Source organism: Trachypithecus francoisi, unplaced genomic scaffold (assembly GCF_009764315.1).
Source record: "Trachypithecus francoisi isolate TF-2019V2 unplaced genomic scaffold, Tfra_2.0 Lachesis_group19, whole genome shotgun sequence".
Classification (NCBI taxonomy): domain Eukaryota; kingdom Metazoa; phylum Chordata; class Mammalia; order Primates; family Cercopithecidae; genus Trachypithecus; species Trachypithecus francoisi.
The window spans coordinates 40,256,023-40,281,713 of NW_022681464.1; the positions used below are offsets into that span (position 1 = coordinate 40,256,023).

General features: G+C 38.7%; 1 protein-coding gene across 26 annotated transcripts in view; it reads right to left on the reverse strand.

Moving 5' to 3' along the window:
- EPB41L3 (erythrocyte membrane protein band 4.1 like 3) overlaps positions 1–25,691 on the reverse strand; it is a 243,028-nt gene that overhangs the window by 24,015 nt on the left and 193,322 nt on the right. For 24 of the 26 annotated variants that reach the window (XM_033178269.1, XM_033178260.1, XM_033178267.1 and 21 more), the window contains exons 6-12: positions 22,048–22,123; positions 17,975–18,193; positions 17,537–17,624; positions 12,375–12,527; positions 8,654–8,751; positions 7,751–7,926; positions 4,066–4,286 (exon numbers count right to left, since the gene is read on the reverse strand). In XM_033178269.1, coding sequence (XP_033034160.1) covers positions 4,066–4,286; positions 7,751–7,926; positions 8,654–8,751; positions 12,375–12,527; positions 17,537–17,624; positions 17,975–18,193; positions 22,048–22,123 — 1,031 coding nt within the window. The remainder of the gene's footprint in view (positions 1–4,065; positions 4,287–7,750; positions 7,927–8,653; positions 8,752–12,374; positions 12,528–17,536; positions 17,625–17,974; positions 18,194–22,047; positions 22,124–25,691) is intronic. The other 2 variants (XM_033178266.1, XM_033178257.1) reach the window with 1 other exon arrangement.

A 25,691-nucleotide genomic window follows, 5' to 3' on the forward strand; every position in this document is an offset into this window, starting at 1 on the left:
CCCAACACACAGAAACCTCAACATATTGGCACAGACAATAAATGAGGCTCTGAAAGTAGGACCACTATGGCAGCAGCCGGCTAACACTGTTTCGGACTCAAGCACGGAACACGAAGGGGAAGCGTGTTCTATGCCGAGGTACACACCTCTTCCTCTGAACTGTCACTCGGGTCATTGTCTAGGGAGGCGCTCAAGGAGGCCGCCTTGGGCTCCAGGTAGCAGAGGCACAGAGCCAGAGGGAAGGAGAGAGTGAGAGCGTATGGCACTGAGAAGGAGGCAGACAGCAGAAAGAAAAAGATGAAGAGGAAACAGGGCACGAGGGACGGTGAGCGGATCGGGAGGTAATGCTGCAAGCTCTGGGGCAGGAGGTTGGTTTCAGAAAGGTTGGGGAAAGAGAGGTACCCATCATCATCTAGGAGGGAGGGGAATGACTCGGGGAGCTGCAAGGAGAAGGAGAACAGGGTGGTCCCCTTGCCAGTTTGCTGTCTGTAGCTAAAAGCCACATCTTGATCCCCCAGGTAAGGCCTCCCTGGGCCATCAGAGTCCAAGGCGGGCTCTCCGGGCATGTGCTCAGCTCTGGATGGCTCGTAACCTGGCAGTTTGCAGTCATTCTCCTTACACCTCCTACGGAGCTCTGTGGGAGATGTGGGGGCACAATGGGCGGATGGGGGTGACAAGGGACATGAGTCAGTGCCAAGCCCAGGTGACTGATGTGAAAGAGACAGAGAGAGACAGAAAGCAGCAAACAGAGGTGCAAAAGGACAAAAAGAAAACTGCAATTAGTTAATTTTCTTATGGGTATCAATATAAAATTGTAAAACAAAAATTTTAGCATTAGGGTTGCTCATGAATGTTAAAAGTACTCAAGCTGCATGCCAATGTTGCCACGAATGGCTACATTTCTCCCATTAGACCATCATATACAGGTGGAATTCTTTAAAAACTCAGAACAGAAGGTATTTGTGGGCAATCCCAAAGTCTACACATCTCACATGATCAAAAACTTTCATTTTAGACCACAACTCTAGAAAGTTTCAGGTTTTGGGGAACAAACACAAGTAAATCTGGTAACTTAAAATCAAGACTTTCAATAACCTTCTCCTGATTTCCAGGTAGCAGAGCTGTTACTATAGTTCAGCTAGATTAAAAATAAAGATGAAATCCAATCCAGATTTTGATTAAAAAAGAAATCTCTAACATTAGTCCTTTCCTTGGTTATTCAATTACATCCGAAACTGAGAGTCTATGTTCTAAATCAAGAAGTTTCTGGCCCCACTCCTATCTGATAAGTAGTTACAATCAGGGATTCGACACTTAGCACTTCTGAATATCTCACTCCTCAAAAAGAACTGAAGTTCCCTTGAAAATTCTATTTTAGCTCCTTTACTTAGGACATTAGTGGAACTTCAACTCAAGTGATTTCAACAAGCTAACTAGAAACAACAATGTGTTTTCTTGTAACATGCTTTGCCAGTATTTACTTTCTATTATTTATGATGCATAATAATAGAAAGATATAATTTCCCAGGCTTCTGATTTTTTCTTAGCAGATAAAGGGCATGTTTAGATCTTTGGTTTGAGGCCTTAATATAATGATAACAGCAGGGTGTTCCACAAGTGCTCCCCTGGTGAGCACAAACTTTAATGGGGTACGTGCCCTACTTCCCCTCTCTCTGGGTCCTGGAAGTCTCCACAACCAGCGTGTTTCCTCTGCAGGTGGTGGAGGGGTTGCTGGACAAGAAGGGGAGGAAGGAAAGCACACAAGCCCCAAGCAGGGAGGTACCTTCCTGTACCTGCCCCAAGCCCCTGGGCAGGTACAGGAGCTGCTGCAGGCCGGGAAGTCCAAGCCTGAAGGTAATGAGACTCCTGCTGATGTCTGCGTCACTGCATGTGTGTATGTGTGTGTTTTGTCCAGTGGCCTGACAGCATGGAAATTACCCAGCCTGCCTTGTGTGGTTATCCAATCCTGACTTGGGGAGAAGTGGTAAATACAGCGACAGAAAGAAAATGCACAAATAAAGTTACATCTGAGGCATGAGGGAAAGAAAATGCACAAATAAAATAAAATCATAGTCCTTCAGCATTGGAAGGGTCTCTTTCTACTATGAGACAAGTATGTCTTTTCCCACATATTCGCATTTGACATTAAAGACAGCACTTTAAACAGGAACCTGCACAAATCTCATTCAACTAAAATAATGTAGGTGCTACACACTAACTTCTGCATGAAGACAACTGTCCTCCAGCATGGAGGTGAGGCGGGCCCATGATCAGGGGATCCCAGCCTGGGAAACGTGCCTCCTTCCCAGGCAACCTAGTGGACCAGCCTTTCAAGAACTATTTTCAGTAATATACTTTCATTTTGGTTGAAAAATAAGTACCCTCTTGGTTACTTTTTGAAGATGGAGTAAGATAAAATTAAGGTTTATTTTATCTTCCATGCTGATTATTAAAGTCATTTCTAAAAGACAGCTTTGCACTGGGGGAAACCAAGCCAGCCCACACCTATACGAGCACCAGATTTCAGCTACAGGCTTCCTGAAGATGTTCTACCCACAGTGCTGGCTTCTCAGAGACTCAGGCTATGAGGCTGGCAGTGTCCTTTGTCTTTTTATTTTCCCACATCACAAATGGCACCAAGTGAGGACAGCTTAGTGCTATGTTTTACATAAACAAACTCGTGGTCTTTTAAAATCAAATGAAGCAAAAATGTCTGGCCTTATCTTGGGAGCAAACTAAAAATCATTTACATTGATGTGTCACTTCTTCATACTTATACATCCACGGGAATCTTACGTTGGCATGGCGATTTTACAAAATGTTAGAATAAGAAGAAGAACCACGTATTGGTTTTTTGGGTGGATTATCTTCTTTTCTGTCCCCTTCAAAGCCTTCCTTGACTGAACAGACAGGAAGAGTGTAAAAACAAAATTTAGAACAAAGCACATTTTAACAGCAAAAGTTATCGAAATATCCCTGCCATTATTTCCTACTCTGTGCTTAATTTTGTGTTTGCCAAATAAATGATCTTATCTAAAAAATAAAAGATGATGGATTGGGTCATTTGTAATATTTTAATATAACTACAAAAAATGACTTGTCTATGTTAAGATGTCGCTGCTAAATTCTTGCCAAAAGGACCACTTTCCATAGAATCCGGGGTAGTGACTCTCCATCTCTATTTGAAGAGCTCACGTACAAAACAGCACTCATGAATCAAGTTTACTCAAACTTTAGGATAACCCATGGGTTATTACGAGCATTTTCCTTCTGCTACTTCCTCTTCCTCTATGCTCTGTTCAGGCCAGGAGGCACTCTGTTTTTCCATTATTATTAGGTATAAACCTCCTGAAGTGTTTTTTGACTTTTAAAGTATTTTTCTGAAAAGCTGCTTTGTAGTGCTGATCACCAGAAAATAAAATAGTGTTTAAAAATTATGTTAAAACAGATACTTAATTTGGGGTGAAACGATGTTACAAAGTTTAATGAATTAAACACTGAAAGAAGAAAGTGCTGCCAAACTCACTGTTTATCTTCTACTGCAACCTTCTGCCTTAACATCCCTTTTCAAAACATGGCCAGTCACTACTCTCCTGATCAGATCGTAAGTAAAAACATACAGGCTCTGGTCACTCCATGTACTTATAGTCAGAAGAATGGTAATATGATAATTGCATATCTAGAAAAATACGTGGTACTTGGGTAGGAGAATGGGGCCAGAAACAAAGAAAACAACTTTAGTGACAGTTCTGAAATACGAGCCCAAACAGAAAAGTGTAATACGCCACCGAAAGTATTTTTAAGGTACACATACAGGACAGCTATTGAAAGTCTTACATAGCACACAAGTCATTAAAAGACAAATTTTCAAAGAGCTAGGAATGAATCTTTCAGAGGAAAAATGTTGAAACAGGAATCATAATCTAAAAATTGTCATATGAATGTGACCAGTGCTGACATATGATTTACCCTAAATCTCAGCACATTCCTGGTTTACAGCCTCAGCATCATTTAGTCATTCTTAAAAGCTGGAGCAAGCTCTAGCAGGCAGTCTGGGAGCTATACCTTTCCCTCGTGCCGGATGGCCGAGACAGGCGTGACTTCTTCCCCCTTCCTCCGTTTGTCCTCTTCCTCGTCCCGCTCCTCCTCGGCCTTCTTCTCCGGAGTCACAGTGGTGATCAAGTTGGTCTGAGAGATGCCTTTTGTTGTGGCGTACTGGCCAGTACCAACCTCTGCAGCAGACACAGAATCCTTCATGTATATTTCATGGTTTTCATTCACTGATGCTAAAAGCAAATACAATTGAAGACATAAAATCCAAAATAGTTAGGTCAGAAGACAGATGAACACCACCAATTATATCTTTACTGAAAAAGAAGAATACCATCACAAAATACCAGGTTTGTCTTGAAAAAACAAATCAGTGCTGCAGGGACCTTCCTGTAAGCACGAGCTTCCTGTATTTCCTATACCAGCGCTTTAAAATTCTTGAAATGCTCATGTCTTGGAATTTCCTCTCTCCTCAGGCTCTCTGGTGAGGATGTGCGTAAGTGTGGACGTGAGTGGAGGGCCACGAGGCGAGGCTGCTGCTGGGCCTGTTATCACCCGGAGTCACTGGCTGGCACTGGCACCCGTCTCGTAGTGGCCAATTCCACACCTAACGGCAGTCTTTGCAGTACACAATTGCTCTAATACACTTGGCTCGTTGGAAGTGCCATTCACCAAGAAGCACTGAACTGGTTTTCTTTTTCTTATTATTAATGTTGAAAAGTTTGTCACTCTTACAATATAAAAGCTCCATTGGTAATAACAAAAATTAACCATTTTGGTGGAGATGATAAAATACAGATGGCAATTCTATTCGTCTAAAGCACAGAAATGTTTTCATTTCTACTGCATTTTAAACAGGCTACCATAATATGCATATACATTTACTCATCTCTAATATTTTGAGAAAACACAATGAATGTTGCTAAATGAAATTCATGCAAATACAAAACATGCAAACGCCAGAGAATAAGACATAGCCTTTCATCCCAGCTAAAACGTCTTAGTGAAAAGATGCTTAATTGAGTTAAATCTTAAAATTTGGTACTCATTATTTTAGGTTTCAGATATAAAATTTATTAAAACTTACAAATGTTGCTTTTCAAACACACAGTAACTAATCACAGACAAAATATAATCTACATTATTATGTCAGGAATTTTAAAATGTAAATAAAAGGATTCTGAAATGAAATCCTCTCTGAAATCCTTTTGATAGCTAAACTATGTCACTAAAATATCTTCACTAAGACATTTTATATCTCTTTATACTACTGAAAAAGCTCCTATGAGACAAAGCTTCCTAATGGACCAGTCAGGCCACCCTCTGTAAGACGCAACCTTGCAAAAAAGCAGTTTATGTTGCAACATGCAGCTGTGCCACCCAGCTCAACAGCAGCAGAAAACGGACTAGAGCTGGCAGGACTGCAAAGAGTGAGAGACAACACATACTAACATCACTTTTGGGCAGGGAGAAAGAGACAGCACAACATTAGTACACTGATTTCACAATTGTCTTCTGTCTTCTCAGCAGTCTTTATCACACTAAAGGTCGTAAGGAAAACAACATTCACAACAAATGTGTTCCCTGGGGTGCACATCACTGAACAAAGTGGATGATATTCAGGGAAAAAAAAAGCATGATTCTACAAAGTTCCTCAAATACTAATAACATATAGAAATAGGTCATAGAGACAACCTAAAGGAGAAAGAAGAGTCAATAGGATAAACCAAAAAGAAAAGCTTCAGTGTTAACATGGATATTTCAATATCTTAATTCAGCTAGAAACAGTCCTGATAACTATTTTATTCAAAAGGGCTGGCTCTAAGTTTGGTATTCTGGAAACTCTTTAGAAAACCCACAATGGTAATTAACTTCCTCGGCTAGCTCACAAAAGCCTGTAGAAATAATTATCGATATAAAATGTGGTATATATACACCACAGAATACTACTTAGTCACAAACATGAATGAAATCATGTATTTTGCAGAGACTTGGATGGAGCTGAAGGTCATTATTCTACCTGAAGTAACTGAGGAATGAAAAATCAAATAGCATACATTCTCATGTATAAGTGGCAGCTAAGCTATGGGTATGCAAAGCCATGTAGAGTAACACAACGGAAACCGGAGACTCAGAAGGCAGACAGTGGTGGGCGGAGGGTGAGGGATAAAAAACCTACATATTCGGTACAATGTGCACTACTCAGGTGCCAGGTGCACTAAAACCTCAGACTTCACTACTATACAATTCATCCATGTAGCCAAAAACCGATTGCTTGTATACCAAAAGCTACTGAAATTTTTTTAAAAATGTGAAAAAGAGTAATTATCAATATGATGACTGAGATAATTGCCTATGTAACAAGAGTGCTTTCACATATATCTTGCTTTTCACAACGGCCCCATCAAAGGTGGCCTTATTCCTATTATACAGATGACTACAACAGACCTGGAGAACTGAAATCATTTGTCAACCACCGCAGAGACAGAGGGCAGCAGAGCCTGGACTTCAATCTGGATTTACTGATGCCACATGAGTACAGTTTCCACCTCATTAGTAACATACATAATACAACACCAATAATGCCATTTTGATTTCTTCTGTAAACTGTTCACAAAGTATTCCATTAGAAAAAGACGTTGTTTTTAGTTGGGAGATTCGGGGAGCACCTCTCCCCATCAATCACCCGGCTGGTGAAATGGGGAAGGAAGAGCTGAAACTCTCAGGGGAACAGTGGCAAAAAAGGTAGGGAAGGAGATGGTCCCAGGCACTTGTAACTTTTGTTTATTTTTATTTATGTTTTTCCTTATTATTTAAACCATACCTCCATACCAGAAACTCCTAATTCTTTTTATTTGCACAGGATAAGATCTTCTATTAAAAACAAACCTCCACGTGGCTCCAAATTAGAAGACAGAGACCCAGACATGATTCAGTTCCAGAGTATTGTTACAGAAGGCATGCCTTGCAGCAGAAAGCGTACCTCCATATTACTCCAGAGAGCAATCATGAAACTGTTTGATAAAACAAAACCCTACTAAAAATTCACTGTTGTGCTATCCCCTAAAAAGGTTGTTTGAGTGATCATCTCTCCATTTGACTAATTTGACTTGGCAGTACAGAACCCCTACATAGCGCTGTTCTCCCAGTCCATCTGGGGTAGTAATTAGCACAACTAGGAGAATTTAACTTACAGCCCTTTGCTCTGTTATTTGCATGTCATCCTTTCTACCAAATATTATCAACTAACTGATAAAGGCCACACTTCATTCATGAAGATTTTTTAGAAACAGAAATAAATTTAACTTACAGATTTAAGACTATAAAACAAATAGTCTTAAACCTACCAATCCTTCAAGACTTGTTGGTAAGAGAATCAAATCACAGAGTATGTGACTACTATATTTAGAATGAGAGCATCTTTCTCCAAATTCGGGGTGTCAGTTTATGAAAGCTATTTTCTTCATTCCCTGATGCCATTCTTTCATGTAATTTTACATAAACCTGCAGATGTTAGACTGACAAAGGGACTTTCATTTCTCTGGGGGAGACTTAAAAATGTGCCATTCAGTCAATGAGCAACAAATGCTTTTCAACGTACAACATCCAGGAATATCTATGCTTACTGAAAGCTCATGACAGTTTCATACTCTTTTTGGGGTAGGTACCAGGTTACTAAGAGCGGGTAAGTGATGCCTACCTCCATCCAAGCTGCGAGACATGGTATAACGTTTGCTGGAGGAGCGTTCAAAGTAAGGTGCTGGGCGATCTATCAACGCACTGGCTCTTCTCGTTTGCGCTTGTGTCCTGCCACTATAACGAAACTTGGAACCCAAGGTTAAGAATTTCTTGGGAGGTGCTTCTGGTAACAACAGTCTAAAGAGAATAAAGAAAAACAGCAGAAAGACTATTAAGTCCAATATTGAGAGTGCTTTTTAAACTTTTTACTCTGAGAGGTCATGTGTGTTGCATGCTAAACGTTTAACACACAAATTGCAGTTAAATAAATCTGATTTCATTAAAAAATGTACATAGTATATATCAACTAGGGATGTTATAGAGAGGAGATATGCAAATGAGGGTTGTACTAAACTAGATGAACTTTTAACACTCCACGCAAAGTGGACACTCCACGCAAAGTGGACAGTCTATGGTTCTATAAGCCCAAACAGCAACTAAATAGTTCGATATTAGTTAAGAAGAAGAGTGATCATTTGTTGTTGGGTGCCTAATCTGATGGGTCTCATACCATGCATAGGTAGGTAAAGGGATTCAGGGGTTAAGAAATCACTGAAATAGCAAGGAATTGAAATAGTAAGGAATAGATGGGATATTTGAAGTGGACACCTTAAAAATAATGTAAAGACACTAAATATACTAAAGAAGCGGGGGTTGGGACATGTAAGTACATGACAAATTAGGGAAAATCCTTCAAATTTAGTCTTTTCCTAGTTCTCTTAGGATTTGTTGTCAAGAAACACAGTGACAATGAACTTGAAGGAATAGAAAGAATAAAATTTCATATTTTTCTTATTGACAATCTTTTTCAGTATCAGTGATGATAATTATTCCTTAGGGAAAAAACAAAATAATCTCTTCCTACCTGAAAAATGTATGATGCTCAACACATACTTTCCATAAACGCTTGGCAGCTCGATGGTTTGGCAGCTTAAACCCAATGGTGCTTTCAAATTGTTCAAACTAAATAAAAAAAAAATACATTGAAGAGTAAAGTTTAAAATTATAAATAACAGAAGCCCTGTAAATAATTTATAAAATCATAATGCCACCAGAATTTTAAAAATTTACCTACTATATCAATTGCTACAGGCATAATTCATGCTATACACATTCATTTGTTAATTTCGAAAATGTGTCTTTAAAATGCTGCAGGTATAAATAGCCACATTATGCATACAGTAAAATGTCGTCTGAATAAGTGTGTATCTTATGATACTACTGAAAACTAAACACAAAAAGGTTTTTTTTATTTATTCCAGAAATCAATTTGTCCTGATACCACTTTTAAATTTTATTTTCATGGTTTCTCAATGACACAATGGCTTCAACTGCAAGGTACAGAAATGAACCAAATGTTTACAGATATAGTCTACAACATGCTTAGAAATGACATTTTTCTCCTAATATCTGGTCAGGAAATATGTATATTCCTTAGGTAGTTGATAACTTGGTGTCAGAGACTGTTGATTTTATTTGCGTGTTCCACTATGGATTATCGTGTTAAATGCTAACGTCTCTCTATATCATACGTAAGATCAGAGATTGGGGGAACGTATTTTCATATCTTTTAGCATGTACATTTCAGATGATGCTTTATCAGCCATTTGATTTTTCGAGGTGAAATACTCATCTCATTTCCTGCATAACATACTTTATTACTGCAGATGCACAGGTTTTCACATTGTGAAGAAAGTACACATCCGACCACCAGAGGGCAATCATCTTAAACAGTAAAGGCTTCCCCAAAGAGCAAACCACCAGTACTACTGCTATAATCAATAGCAAAAATAATTTATGTGGCAAAGAACCGAGGTGAGGGGTCATATGCATGGCATGTGAGATACAATCATGTTTGACCTCTATTTCGTGTTTGCTGAGGATAATTAGGGGAAGTGGGAAATACATCACAATTGCTTCAACCGCAATTGCCTTTCCCAACTTCTTATTCACTCTGGATGTTCATGCGCAGTGGTGTTTGTAAAAATCACTGCTGTCCAAGGGACCCAGTCAAGACAGATACAGTGTAGCTGTGACTAAACCATCATCCATTTATTCATCCTGCAACTAATATGCACATATTATGCCAATGCCAGGGGTTATATGGAAGAGTCAGCTTGCACTCTGCTGCAAGAAGCTGGGAAGAGTCTCTGCCAACCTCTGTAGGCAAGGACGATGCAGGCTCCTAGACTACCTGAATAGGTATTAATAGTTTATTAATATCTATTTCTCTGTGTTTTATATCAATTTCTTTCAACTTCTTCAGAGCCTGTGTGTTCCCAATAATTTCTTCTCACTCTTCTCAGGCTGTAAATAAGATCGTAAAAACAGAGAGAAGAGGAGACAAAAAACAGCTTTTTCTGAGACTGTTTCTGCCAGCACCACAACCCCATCTGGCCCCTCACTGCTAAACTTTAGGAAGCAGAAGCCACCACCTGCTGCCTCTGCTACTCACTCCTGACCTCAACACGCCCTGGGCAGGTGCTCCCCACACCTTTCTGAACTCTGAAATGTCATCATGGGGCCTGTCAAGTTCAACACACTTTTGTTAGTCCACACCCTACGTGCCCTTTCTGTAACATATGGTACTACGAGCTAACCACTTTCCTCTGAAACTCATCTCCTGGTCATCCATCAGCCTATGTTTTTTCTTTTATCTCTCTGGCTGTCATTTCTTCATCTTCTTGACCCTTTCTCAAATAGTGCTATTACCCAGAGTTCTAGTTTTAGGGCCTTTTCTTTCTCTAACTTGCCTTGCTCTTTGAGCAATTTATTCCATGTCTAAGGCCTTGAATAAAATATGTAGTTGATAACTCTGTTCAACTCCTTCTTATGCAAGAATTACTCCCTGAAAATCTGTTCCAAAGGGATTTCAATTGTTTTTCTGAAAATTTGCCCCTTTTCCCTCCTGCCTAATGTCATCTCCATTGGCTTCAATCATGCAAACTGAAAACCTTTGATTATCCTGGACTCTTCCCTCTTTTAGTCCCTTCCTCCATCCTGTCTCTAAGATCTGCTGCTTCTGCCTCTCAAACCTCTCTCTCGAATTTGTTCCCTCCAGTCTATTCCCAGAGCCTCTGCCCTAGTTTAGGTCTTAACACATCATATTTCTAAGTAGTTGAATTTCATTAAGAAATCTATCATTCCAAAATATTCACCTAGTTGTGTCACATCCTGATGTAAAACCTCCCATGACTCACTAGTGTCTGCTGATTCATTTCTCCAGCTCTCCCCTCTGGCCTCTTACAATACTACGCTCACTCCATGTCTACAGAATATCATCTCATTTGCATCATGCTGTTCCAATCAAAGTATATGAATCCGTTTTTCTGCTAAATAGAAAATCCCTTAATAAGGAACAAGGTCATATTTGTCTTTCTATTTCTAATACCTGACAATAAATAGGTGCTCACTTAACAAATGTTCAATGAAGTCAAATGACTATCTATTGGCTATAAGTTTAACACATAATCTTTAGGAAATATTTTTGAAACACTATAATTTTAGGTATTCACATGAAAAGCTTACAGATTATTTCAGTCATCATAGATGGGTATGATGTTATACTCATATTAAACATCATTACACGCTTTATACTTCAATTTTTTGTTGTTTTTGAGACAGGGTCTTCGCTCCGTCACCCAGGCTGGGGTACAGTGGTACAATCACGCTCACTGCAGTCTTCAACCCTTGGGTCCAGGTGATTCTCCCACCCTTGGCCTCCCAAAGGGCTGGGATTACAGGCATGAGCCACCATGCCCAGCCGATATTCTGATTTTTAAAATTGCATTTTCCATCAAGAAACTCCAGTGGATAAATAGATTTTGAAGATAAGAGATAACTCTATATTATATCAGAAAACATTCAGAGATATAAGTATGCTAGAATCTTTGAGCTTTGACTGCCTCCATTATACTAACCACACCAATTAGAAATTCGAGGTATTTATTAACTATCTCTTAAGTAAATAAGAGTAGATATGTGTTACTATTATGTACAAACCACTAAGCAAGATACAAACATAAGTTGATCATGGAGGCTGTTGTCCAAGGAGTAAGGACTAGTTAACAATTTTGATTCGCTCATTAGCTTCTCTGACTTATAAAAAAAACAAGCATATATTGAGCTATAGAACATTGACATAATTCACACTCACTGTCCTTTGTTCTAATATTCCTTGTACCTTGAAGTACATGACCTCTAAGCTTTTCACTTTAAAGTACAACCCGATTTGCAGGACAAATAGAAAGAGCATGGAGAAATAACAACAGGATGTGGAGGAAGAGATTTATCCATTACGGTTTGAAATATACACAAAATTATTCATGAAACTGGATTTTATATTAAAATATGTTTTTAAAAACCCTTCAATTAATGTACACAGCAGGAAATATTGGAACAATATAAAAAAGAGAATATTTTATTTATTACTGTTTATTGGGCAAATCTACAATAAATTTTCTCAGGCACTTAGATGTAATTCACTGTGTCCCACAATGCTCAGAACTCATAAGCAGGTAATTTAAATGTTTGCTTGCTATCAGGGATTTTCCTCCTAACGCACATGCAGATGTGGGTATACTTACCTCTCCTGGCCGGATCTTAATGTAAAAGTTGTTCCGTTTGTATGAAATCTTTAGAACCTTGGGCCAGGCAAATCTGTTTATTCGCAGCCGGTCACGATATATCAACAGACCACTTGCACAAACTCCTAACATAATTTCTACCCCTTCTGAGTCCTGGAAAAAACAGAAAGAAGCAACAGATCAGTATCTAACTTATTTCCATTTTCTGCTAGGTATAATATTTAAGCATCCACAACAGAAATATAAATGGCTGGTTACATATGCAAAATGATGCGGCCCTTTTTAAAACATTACTATTAAACACTAGCCTTTTGGTGAAGATGTTTATCACTATGGAGAGGTTTGTTAGAGTAAAATTTGCTCTTCCAGGTGTCTCAAACTTATAAAGTAAATACTGCACACCAAAAGGGCCCAGCCCATGAAGGTATCTTAATAACAGTCGTAATAGTAGCCATAGTTCTCACTTGCCAATTGCCAGGCACTGCTCTGCTTTACATATATTCACTCTTTTAGTCTTCACTGTGATTGAGATGGTTGCTATTATTATTCCCATTTTACAGATGAGAAAATAGGTACAGAGTCCCAGTTGAACACAGCCTGGTTCCAGAGGCGGCACTCTTAACCAACAAATATGTCAACAAGATGGACCCTGACTTTTCCTATGCGGGTTTTGGTTGCTGTTCCTTTAAAAAGAGCCCAAATATTTTTTATATACCATTATTGTCAGAGTAAAATTTAAATATGAAATAGGTTTTTTTTAAGTATGAATGAATGAAAAAATATAAGAATGTATTTTCCCCAACAACCACCATTCCCTCCACACAAACACACTGCCCAGTGGTAATCACACTTATAAAATATATATCACACTTATAAAAATATAAATATTTTTAAAATATGTGTATAGTTTTTTTAAGAAACAAATGTGAGATCATACTAGAACTGCAAATTCCTTTTGCTACTTGCACATTTCATGTTTAGGTAATTTCCTAGGGATGTGTGATGTCCAGCAGTCATCAGAGATGCTGTGTCAAGCTTAGGAGATGTACCACATACAGTCTTTCCCCATGTTGTATTCCATTTAAGTCAGGGTAAAATGAACATCTGTGGTGGCCATGAATGAAGGAAAAAGATAGGATGCAGGCAGGATTATATGTGAGGTCAGAGTCCATCCCTGGTCCCACTGATTGTTGGAATCAGGGGACAGAAATGGTCATGAGCTGACCACCCATCGGAAGCTATGCCCAGATCTGCTGTCAATGCAAGGCAGAAGATGGAAATTTCCAGAATCAGAAATACATATACTGGTCCATCTCTGGGAAATGTAAGCTTGCCAACAAAGCATAATTGGCTTAAAATGAAATATTTTCCTTTGGAAACGTATCACTCCATGACATACTGAATTACTCTGCAGGAGTGGAAATATTTGATGGCAGGATATTACAATATAATAAAATTTGAGGAGAACTCAAAGACTGGAAACTGCCCACCATTTATCTAGGACTTTAATTTGAAAGAGTGATTTAAAGAGCTATAACCTGATGCTGACACGCAGCTGGTATTACTGATCCTTTAGAACCAGTCAATCTGTCTGCACCACCACTCAGAGGTGACCACCTAACTCCATTGGCAGAGTGCAGGAATGAGGAAGGACTGCCAGAATCACTTCTCTTTGACTCACTTTCTTTTTGGTAACTATAGAACAGGACTTTAGGAAGTGTACCTTCAACCTACCAAGGGAAAGGACATTCGAAACCTTTTCCATTATTAGGTAACAATAAAACTTTTAATAAAAACCTAATCACCTGTTACTTCTTTGAATTTTAAGAAGACAGTAGCTCCCTTCTTGAGGAAGATGAAGAAGGCTCTGATGCCTCCTCTTCCTGTCTCCTCCAAAAAACACCTCTCTGTGTCCCAAAATCGATCTGTTATCTCTAGTACACCCTTAGCAAATGGTACTGAAATAAAGTATCACTTGTCTTCCTTATCCTGGAGAGAAAAGCTGGTTGAGAGCAGGAGCTCTGTTTATCTTTGTAATCTCATGGCCAGCGCACTGCCTACCTTGCATGCACAAAGCCATTACATGTTTGTTGAAAGAAAAGTGAATGAAAAATGAAAATGACAGAAACGAGTGCAGTTTTTAATTGGATGCAAGTCTCGATTTCATTAATTGCATGGCAAGAAAAATGATACTTTTCATCTCAAATTTTCTGCCATAGGCCACAGTATTGAGGTTAGTTTGAGAAATCTTTCTTTTTTCCTTTTTTTTTTGAGAGAGTCTCCCTCTGTTGCCCAGGATGGAGCGCAGTAGTGCCATCTTGGCTTACTGCACCCTCCACCTCTAGGGGCTCAAGCAATCCTCGTCCCTCAGCCTCCTGAGTAGCTGGAACCACAGGCAGGTGCCACCGCACTCGACTCATTTTTCTGTTTTTGTAGAGATAGGGTTGTGCTATATTTACGGAATCGGGTCTCGAACTCCTCACCTCAAGCAATCCACCCGTCTCAGAGTGCTAGGATTACAGGTGTGAGCGACCTTGCTGGGCCTGAGAAATCTTTGGTTTTAAAAGTCATGACAACAGTATTTGTTGAGGACATGTGCATTTCACTATCAATAAACACATGTGCACTCCCTTTAGCAAGGAGCACTGGGGTGGACCCGAATAGTCTCAGTCATCATGAAAATAAAGGGGCATACGATTTCTTTAATTCAACATCAGTGTTCAAACTTTGCCATCCTTCAGCACCTCCTGCTCTGTGGGATATCCTATATGGACTTATATCTACATGTCAGAATCTTACATAAAATAAATGATTCTGACAAAGCCCATCAAGATGCACATTAAATGACAAACAAGCAGAGACAGATGTACAAAGAAAAAACAAAACATTTAGAATAGGTTTTCCAAAACACAGGACCTTTGTGTAATATGCATATTTATTCTTCATACAGGATTCCAGCTCAGAAGTTTTAAATGGATTGTAAAGCTCAGGGTCCTTCATACCATCAACAGAAGCGAGGCATCTCGCTCATAACCGGAAATTAGCTCCAATTTGTTTCAGTAAATTTCCTTCTACAAATGATGGAGTGTGGTGGCATGGGAAAACTGAATCTATAACTGAATTATCTGTTATACTTAATATTCAGAAAAATTCGTATAATGCTACATTTGTACTTCCTTAATTCTCTTTCTTTTTAGCTGGCATAATTTCAAATCACATTATTAAATGAAAAGGCAGCCATCTATTTTAATTCTGTAGCTATAGCAATGTTAAGTGATTTTATATTTACTGATAGAAACACTCATACATCCCGAGGTGCACGTCCTGAAATGTACACCCTAATCTTTTATTGATTCATTTATTTATTTCTGGGCAGTAAGAGAATCAAAGTGTGTGATGTAACTCAAAAATAGCTTCAGATTCACTCAAATTCTCAGGCTCCCTTCATTTCCTTCTTGTTTCCTTATCTTTTAGCCTCTTAGGGGGAAACACTAAGAGAAATTGTTCTTATTTCCATTTTGAAATTCTCACTCTACCTTGTACCTAATATACAATAGAAAACATCTTTGTTATCTGAGTGCAAAATAAGTGAAAAAGTGTAATAATGAACTGCCAAGTAAACAGAGCTACACCTGCTGTTGTAATTATACGCAAATGTCAAAGAGCTTGGCATTCAACATAACAGCACATCCCTGGTGTGAGCCTCCGCCAAGTTACAGAGATTTTGCTAGCGCTCAGGCCTTGGAGAGCTCATTCTACGTGACATGCAGAGTGATCCACAGCAAAACCAATCAAACCTGCTTAGATTCCAGGGCCCCCATTCTCCTCCCCAAATCCCTGTGGATTAGTTTGCTCTCCAAACGCTAACCAAAGTGCAGCCCAACTTCCAGTATGGACAGAACCTACAGACCACAGAGCTCCCTGCAGTGGGTCTGCAGGGGTGCTGAGGTGTTTGCTTGAACAGAGCCAGCTGAAATTCTCTTCATTTCCAGGCCCTAAACCCGACTGTGTAAGACACTTGTTGGCCTGGAAACCTATAACTGCACGTTCTGTGTGAGTCTCAGACCATGAAATTGGTGACTAACCCTGTCCATCAAAGTCAAACACACATCCCTAAACAGGAACAATGTCATCGTGTTGGACCCAATCAGAAGAAACAACCTCTGACCTTTAACAATGACCTTTTAACCCTGCTAATGCATCTGAATTCAAACCTAGGATCCTAACAAATTTTATATGTTTTGCTAATAAAAGTTTTCATAAAAACTTTCTTGTATTTCCACAGGACTTTTATTCTGGGCTGTTTAAAAAGACTAGTAGTCTTATGTTCATTCTACCACTACTGAAAAGTACAGAGATTCCAGAAAAAGCATGACACGGAGTCAAAGCTGCTTTGTGTATCCTCACAATTGTAACCCTCCTACAGTCTCAACCCAAATTCTTTCTTCCCAAGACTCCATTCCCAAGATACACCTTTAACATTTCATCGATCACCAGTCAACGAAGCAAACCTTAGCCTAGGTGAACTTTAAAACAACAATCTTATTTCAGAGTTCTGATTATTTGTCAGAGTACCTAAACTTTGGAGGTAGACTTCTTAAATTCAGTATGAATTTACTGACTGCCTGGTATGTATCCACATACCAGGTGCCACAGACAGTGTCTGGCACTTAACAAGTGTGACGCTTGAGTCTCGGACAATTGGCTAAGTTTGGACAAACAGACAGGAAAGAGGAGGACAGTCCAGAGATGGACATAGTCAGGGAAAGCGTAGAAACAGAGTCTGATGGGAGCAAAAGTCATGTGACAGCACAGAGTGGGAAATAAGACTGTGATGGAGAGGCAGGGTGAACTAAGAGCTTGTTAAGGGTCAAGGTAGGTTTCTAACTGCATCAAAAGGCCATCAGAGGCTTTGCCTATTACGGGCTTTCAGAAGGCTGTGCCCAGGAGTAATACAAGTTTGAGACACAAAGAGCAAACCCCTCAGTAAGTATCAGAAAGCTACATTTGTTGTACCGTGGAGTAAGGCTTAAAAGACAGAGATTTGAATTCTCAAAGGTTTCATTTACATTAACTGAAGTAAAAGTCACCAGTTTACAGTGATACCAACATCGAGTTAAATAACAATATATAGAACGTTTGGGGTTTAAAAAAATGCATACCTTAGCATGATGTAAATCTACCCCATACATGGACAATTTTTTGGCATTTTCCAAGAAATGCATCTCTGCTTCTGCCGGCGTCATTCCTCTGATGAGAAGAAAAATACGTTACAATGATGCTTTTCCCTTCCCTGGTAAGCTGCAATACTTCCCACTTAGCTCCATGCTACTCATAAGAAGAAGTCCTATGGAGGCACCAGCAGACACATGAGAAAAGAAAAAGAAGAAAAAGGGCTTTGCAAGAAAGCACTACAAATGAACACCTGGATGCTCTGAGAGCTTACCCATCTCAGAATTTCACCGTGCATGGACCCACACTATGCTCAACTCTCGCCGTTAATGGACGAAACTAGTACTGGGAAGAGGTGGGTTGTATGCGGAACACTCTCCCATCAAGGCACAACTTAAATGAACGCGCTCAGGGCTTCTGCCTCTAACCTGTGGCTCTTGTGCAGCTCGATCACTTTGTCTTCCAGTTCTTTAGTGTGGTTTGGTGCAAAGCGGAACTCACTAATGTAATCGCTCCCACATTCATCCGGGTCATAGTCTCCGAGCTCTGACTGGACAGTGTAGGAGCCCAGCAAGGCCAGAGTAACGAAGGAGCAGGGCAGCCTTCCGGACACGATGTCGTCTCGCAACTGCAAGCAGAGGTAGTACCTTCCAGGAACCAAAAGCACAAGACAACGAAGGCCAGCATGAGGATACAGGAAAAGGAGCTCACTTGGTAAAAATTGTGGGTAAATAATTTCTCCCTGTAGAACAACCTCTCTAGGATAAATTTTCTAGCATCTATATATTTTGATATTTATTTCATACGTATTTCTTCTAGATAGAAGGGAAAAATACTTGGTTACAAAAGATAGTATTTAAAGGCATTTAGAAGCAAGACAACATTCATAATAGGGTTTTATTAATAAAGCACAGTCTAAAAGAAACTTAAAGACATATTCTTCTAACACCTTTTAAAATAACTTTTAAAGTCAAATGGACAGTCCCCAACACATTTTCTGAAATCCTTGGGTGGGGGAATTATAATGTAAAAATGCTCTTAAATACAGTTATGTGCCACAAAATGATGCTGCAGTCAATGATGGATCACATATATGATGGGGGTCCTATGAGACTATAATGGAGCTAAAAAATTCCTGTTGCTTAGTGATGTCATAGCTATCTTAATGTCATAGCGCAACACATTACTCACGCATTTGTGGTGGTGCTGGTGTAAACAAACGTACTCATATAAAAGACTAGCACATACAATCACGTGCAGAACTTAATACTTGATAAGGATAACAAGTGACTACATTACTAGTTTATGTATTCACTATGCTATACTTTTTATCATTATTTTACAGTGTACTCTTTCTACCTGTAAAAATACAAAGTTAACTGTAAAACAGCCTCTGGCAGGTGCTTCAGGACGTATCAGAAGAAGGCATTGTTATCCTAGGAGATGACAGCTTCATGTCTGTTATTGTCCCTGAAGACCTTCCAGTGGGATAGGATGTATAGGTGGAGACAGTGATACTGATGATCTTGACCCTGTGTAGGCCTAGGCTAATAATATATGTGTTTATGTCTTAAGTTTTTAACGAAAGAGTTTTAAAAGTAAAAACAAATTATAAATTTTAAAAATAGAAAAAAATTCACAGAATAAGGATATAAAGAAAATATTTTTGTGTAGCTGTACAATGTGTGTTTGAAGCTAAGTATTACTACAAAAGTCAATTAAAAAGTGTAAAAAGTAAAAAAAAATACAGTAAGCTAAGGTTAATTTATTATTGAAGAAAGAAATTTTTAAAAACAAATTTAACGTGGCCTAAGTATACAGGGCTTATAAAGCTCACAGTAGTGTACAGTAATGTCCTGGGACTTCCCATTCACTCATCACTCACTCACTCACTCACTCACTCAGAGCAACTCCAGTCCTGCATGCTCCATTCATGGTAAGTGGCCTATACAGGTGTACCATTAAAAAAAATCTTTCATATTGTATTTTTCTTGTATGTTTTCTATGTTTAGTAGTTACACATACTTACCATTGTGTTATGATTTCCCACAGTATTCAGTACAGTCACATGCTGTACAGGTTTCTAGACTAGGAGCAATGGGCTTTATCATACAGCCCAGATGAATAGTAGGCTCTACCAGTTAGCTTTGTGCAAGTCCACTCTAGGATGTTCGTACAACAAAATCATCTAAAGATGCCTTTCTCAGCATGTATCCCCATTGTTAAGTGATATGACTGTGTGATTATTAGGCCCCAATTAGCCTTATGGAAGTATTTTGATATTAAGGTGACCGGTCTTACTATATGAGCAAAACAGATTGCAGGTAACTCAACAGCTATGTCATTATAAACTTCACTCTCAATTTCCTGCATTCTTAATGAGGTAGTCTCTTTATAATAACATAATTTCTCCTGTTTTCAGTTCTCATTTTTAAAATTTAGATAGCTTCTTAAAATATATCTAAGATATAAAGATTTCTTAAAATTCAAGAATCTTGTCACCATAAACAGATTTAAACTGGAGAAATTAACATTTTCTATATAATTTGGCCATATCATAAAAATATGACCTACATAAAAATATGTTGATTTGTCTTCTCTGTCATTTTGCTTTTAAGACTTACAGATAAATTATTAACTGCCAAAGACCTCAAGGTAAGTGTTAACGTTGATGAGTTTTAATAATCCCAAGCACAGCATCACATATGGACAGAACAAAGCACACCTGGTACCTTGTGTATAAGAAATGAACTGTTCATCTATGGAAGCAGAGGACTATGATAAAGTCTTAAGGTCCCCTCTAAATATGATTTTAGGCTGGTGACATAAATCCATGTAATTATGACAGAAAAATCCTTAAACATTTAACAGGCTCTACAAGTATTACATGAGTCAATAGAAAGAAACCATGCACTATTTTCTCTCTCTCTTTTTTTTTTTTTTTGGAGATGGAGTCTTGCCCTGTCGCCTGGGCTGGAGTGCAGTGGCGTGATCTCGGCTCACTTGCAAGCTCTGCCTCCCGGGTTCACGCCATTCCCCTGCCTCAGCCTCCCGAGTAGCTGAGAATTCAGGCACCCGTCACCATGCCCGGCTAATGTTTTTTTGTATTTTTAGTGGAGATGGGGTTTCACCGTCTTAGCCAGGATGGTGCTGGGATTACAGGTGTGAGTCACCACACCCAGCCCACCATGCACTACGTTTTCAAATCCAGGTATATATGGGCTCTGTAACCACAAATTAGCCAAAATAAAACAGTTCTTCAACAGCAACTAAAAAGTATCTTTAAGTAAGAAATTATAAATTTTCTCTGATTTATTGCAAATATAAGAAATCCTCTGGAACTAATTTTTACCCTTCTCTTAATATGTCTGGTGAAATTATTTTTAACTGTAGCAAGTGATTGAAGTTGTTTTGAGTAATTTCCCTTCTCTGTAAAGCCCTCCAAAAAGAATGCAAAGCTTACACAGAAAATTCTGCACACACTGCACAAAATTGCTTTGACTGGTCATAAACTTACTACTGAGCTGAGCAAGAGAGTAGGCGTTCTAAGGTGAATGCAGAGAAGCCTAGAGGTCAGAGCACACGAGGAACAATGAACTGAGTGTCTGTGTCCCCTCCCCTCCAAATCCATATGTTCGAATCTACCCTCAAGGTGATGGGATCATAAGGTGGGGGTCTCTGGGAAGTGATTAGGGTGGAGCTGTCATGACTGGGATTAGTGCCTTTACAAAAAAGACTGGAGAGAGACCCCCCTCACCCTTTCAACACATGAGGACGCAGTAAGAAGTCAGCATTCTGCAACCCAGAAGCGGATCCTCACCAGGACCTGACCTGCGGGCACCCTGATCTCAAACTTCCAGTCTCCAGAACGGTAAGAAATAAGTTTCTATTGTTTATCAACCACCCACTTTATAGTATTTGGTTATAGCAGCCCAGACTAAGACATCCAGTACAGCTTTATAATGAGATCCCCTTTCACACTCAAAGCTGTTACCAAACTGAAATATTTTTATGTTTTGATTTCTTTCTTACTATCTTCTTTCTAGAAAACAAATTAATCATTTTCCTTGTATACACAGGACATAGAAAGTAAACACTTAAATTTATGTGTGTGTGTGTTGGTTATATAAAAAGCACAAGCATCCAAGGACATTTTTACTCTACGTATTAAAGCAGAAAAACTAAGAGCTGCTATATCATATAAGGCTGAATCCCATCCAATTTGACTATGGTGGGTGGATGACAGTATCTCAATTCTGCATGTTTTCCCACCAGGGTCAAGCACAGGGAATATCATCCTGGCACAAAAGATTCAACTGTGAAAAGATAGGATCTGGCAAATCTTCTCATCAGATGTTTGCTCTTGTTCATTTGCCTTTTGTTTGCCATTTGAGTGTGGACGATTGTAAGGCTACCAGATATAAGCACACTCCTTTCCGGAGCATTGAAGAGAAGCACAACTCTCCCAGGATGCTTGTCTTTTGCATAGCCTTTCAAATACCTGGTGATATCTTCAGATAGCTGTGCAGGGTCTGGTGGGTAAAATTTCACATTAAATGAAAAGTGCCAAGCACCACCTGCAACGATGGAAAAAAATTAGAGTAAAACCTCGAGAAAATCTTATGACTCTAATTGATGGCCAGAACTGCCTTAACTCCAAGCATTAATACCCAGGCAACTTTTGACCATTAATGGGAAACTGGGAAAGCTCGGTGATATGAAATCTACAGATGAGTCTGAAACCTCGTTTAATTTCTAAACTTCTCCCCAATCAAATCCTCTATTGGTACTTTTAACTAGTAAGGAAACTGATCAAACTTCCTACCTTTTTCAGAATCAAAGGTAAGCACTTGGAAGAAGGAAAAAACATGAATGATACGAATAATCTTCAATCAGATAAGTCTGGGAGTGGCTGGATTTATTGCTGCGAATGTCTGGATAGCTCACAGACCAACATTACAAACATAATTCCCATTTTCTTTGTCCTTTCTGCTTTGTTATTACAGGTCAAATCCAATTATAATAAACGTCAAGGGACTATTCAACATACGTTTGTTTTATGGGAAAGGTTTGTTGCAGTGAACAGTGTTCTAGTAAGTGGGCTGCTCTGTAGGCTGTTGAAAATTATTTTCTTGCTCAGGGAAATTTTTGATGAAATAGGTACTTGAATGTATTTTCTGCACATTGCCCAATTTTGCACCTGCACCTCCATAGCCTGACACTTAGCAGGATCCTCTTTATGCTTTGTGATCTTTATCCTGTGGCCTCTACTCAAGGCCTCTCCAGCACTGAAAGCAGGGTCAACCAGAAGTCAGCTCACAAGCGTCTACTCTCTGTATTGTCAACACATATCCTTGAAACATTATGAAGCCTTAACTAAGCTCCACATCTCATTAATACTATCTCTAATTGTATATGGTTTATCAATATAAACATGGAAAATACCCTTTTCTTTTTTTCTACATTTACTATGTGATCATTACTTTAACTTGTAGTCACTCTGTTCTTCTGGCCTGTAAATGCAGTAACTTACCAAAGTCTGGGTATCCCTTCTCTGTGGTGTTGTTTATATTTGTTTCCTCTACGCAAGAAGTACACTAAAAGTGCCATAGCCTAGGTCCTGCTTGTATTTTGAATGGCTTACTGAAAAACTCCTCCCAATCCCCCAGGCTTCCACCCTGGAGGTCTTTCATCCATGCCTCACCCAGTGGCCACCGACTTGCCCTTACTCTAGGATTCTGTGACTTCACATTCCACCCCTTATGCTTCCAATACTCTCCTAAGACTTCCAAATCTCCCTGTCTCTCCATTAAATGACTTCTGGGAACTTCATTACTCCATGAGCCCTTCCCAAACATTCAAAAGAAGGTACAGTACTGTATTTCCTAGATCCTTTCTCTGCATTGTTCTCTTTCATCTGAAGCAATATTTAGCTTCATCAGTTTCTTACATTCTGTCATAAATGGCATAGATCCATGTATTACTTATAGTTAATTCTTAACACTATCATTGACATCACATTTAGGATTCTACATGGCAGGAACTCTACCTGATGCCCTATAGTGGTGCCCTATAAAGGATTTAGCATACGACCAGGCATTATTGGGAACCTAATATCATTTTTAAACCATTCAAATACATCTGTCAGTCGAAAACATTTTAGTGATTGTTTTTCCCACTGTTCTCAAAAAAGTCCTTTTGTTTTTCCAAAAATAGTCTGATTTGGTTGTATTTTCTTATTGATTCCTACTCACTTCCTATTAGAATAGATCCCTTCAATGCTTGCCAGTGGTAAGGTTCATAATGAGAGCTGGCTTTCCCCCAAGCAAGTAGAATTAAAACTAATGGATTAGTTACGGGAAATGCATTTATTGCTCTTTTGTAATTTTTATTCACTTCAATGCAGGCCCTGAATCCAATGATTAGTTTAGCAATGTAATTACACAATCTTAGAATAAATATCCAAGTTAGACACTAATAAGTAATAAAATATATAGAAAAGACATTTAGTGCCAAAATCCTCATTCTAGGAAAGCAAGTTTCAACCTATAGTGAGCCAAAGAAATACCTGAGGTACCCGTTAAAAATGGCAACTCCCAGGCTCCATCCCAGGAACTTTTATTCCAGAGATTTGGAATATGGCCTAGGAATTTATGACTTTAGTAAGCTCCCTTATGGTTCTAATAATAAAAATGGTCTTTGGAAACACATTTTGAAAATCACTGCTACTACTAAGGAATCCACTTTCCTAAGGTTATAACACACAAAAAATACATCTTTCAGGACAGTATTTTGAAACAATGGGAAAGTGTACAGAAACTATAATACAATCTACACCTCAATCAAGAAAAAAAAAAGTCCAGTTAAATGGGGCATAAAACTGGAAATTAATGAGAGAGGCAGATTAAAGCTCAAATACATATCCCCATAAAGAATGTGACAGAAACAAATACACTGAGAAGAAAGTGCTTAGGCAATAAATAAGTTTGCAACTCTATATCTGCTCAAACGAGGGCCCTAGTTAGAAAGAGGAAATGAAACAGCTTGAACACATTAAAATGAATATTTCTATAATGCTGACGTGGAATTTTAAGTTACAATTTATGATAAATAGAAAATTGTAACACTGATGCTAGTTCATTCTTAAGAAAAAATTCTAATGTTAGTCTTTTATGTCAGACAAATCTTAAAATTTCTAACATACTGTATTTTTATCATAAAAGTATGATATATGCTCTATGTTATAAAATTACTGTATCATAAACATACTTAAATATCACAAAATACAGTCTATTTAGACATTTTAAGATCCAGCATGCATAAAAGATGACTGGAATAAGAATTTTTTTTCATAAGAACTCTTCAGTTTCAAAATTTTCTGTTTCTTAGAAGCAGGGTCTCACTCTGACACCCAGACTGGAGTGCAGGGGCACAATCACAGCCCACTGCAGCCTTGAACTCCTGCGCTCAAGTAATCCAACCCCCTCAGCCTCCCCAGTAGCCAGGACTAACTAATTACAGGCATGTGTCTCTATGCTCAGCTAATTAAAACAATTTTTTTAAAAAATAGAGACAGGGTCTCACTATGTTGGCCAGGCTTGTCTTGAACTTCTGGCCTCAAGTGATCCTCCCATCTTGGCCTCCCAAAGAACTGGGATTATAGGCATGAAGTTTTAGAATTTTCTATTTATCATAAATTTGGACTTAAGATATTTGTTAGCTTCGTTTCCATTTTCTTAGAGATCTCATTCTAAAGGAATACTGTAAGCCCACAGCATAAAAAGCATGGAAACATCCTTTTATCATTTATATTTTAGAAGTAGAGATGATGGTACAATAATTACATTAACTAAGGTAATACTTCTCTGCCTTCGTTGAATGTAAAATTTTGTGGCAAGAGGGCATTTTAGTGGATGGGAAACAACAAAGAATACAGGTAAAAATATGGAATTCCATTTTTAAAGAAATTCTAATTTTCCTTGTCTCTTTTATCTGCAAGACTGTCAGTTTTCTTTATGGCAAAGTCATATACATTGCCTAATCTGCACGGTAAAAAAATCCGTTAAAACTCTTGTTTTGATTATATTGTCCCTTTAGCTTTCTTCTCTTTGAAAGGATGGTAGAAGACAGTATAAATGGGAAGTT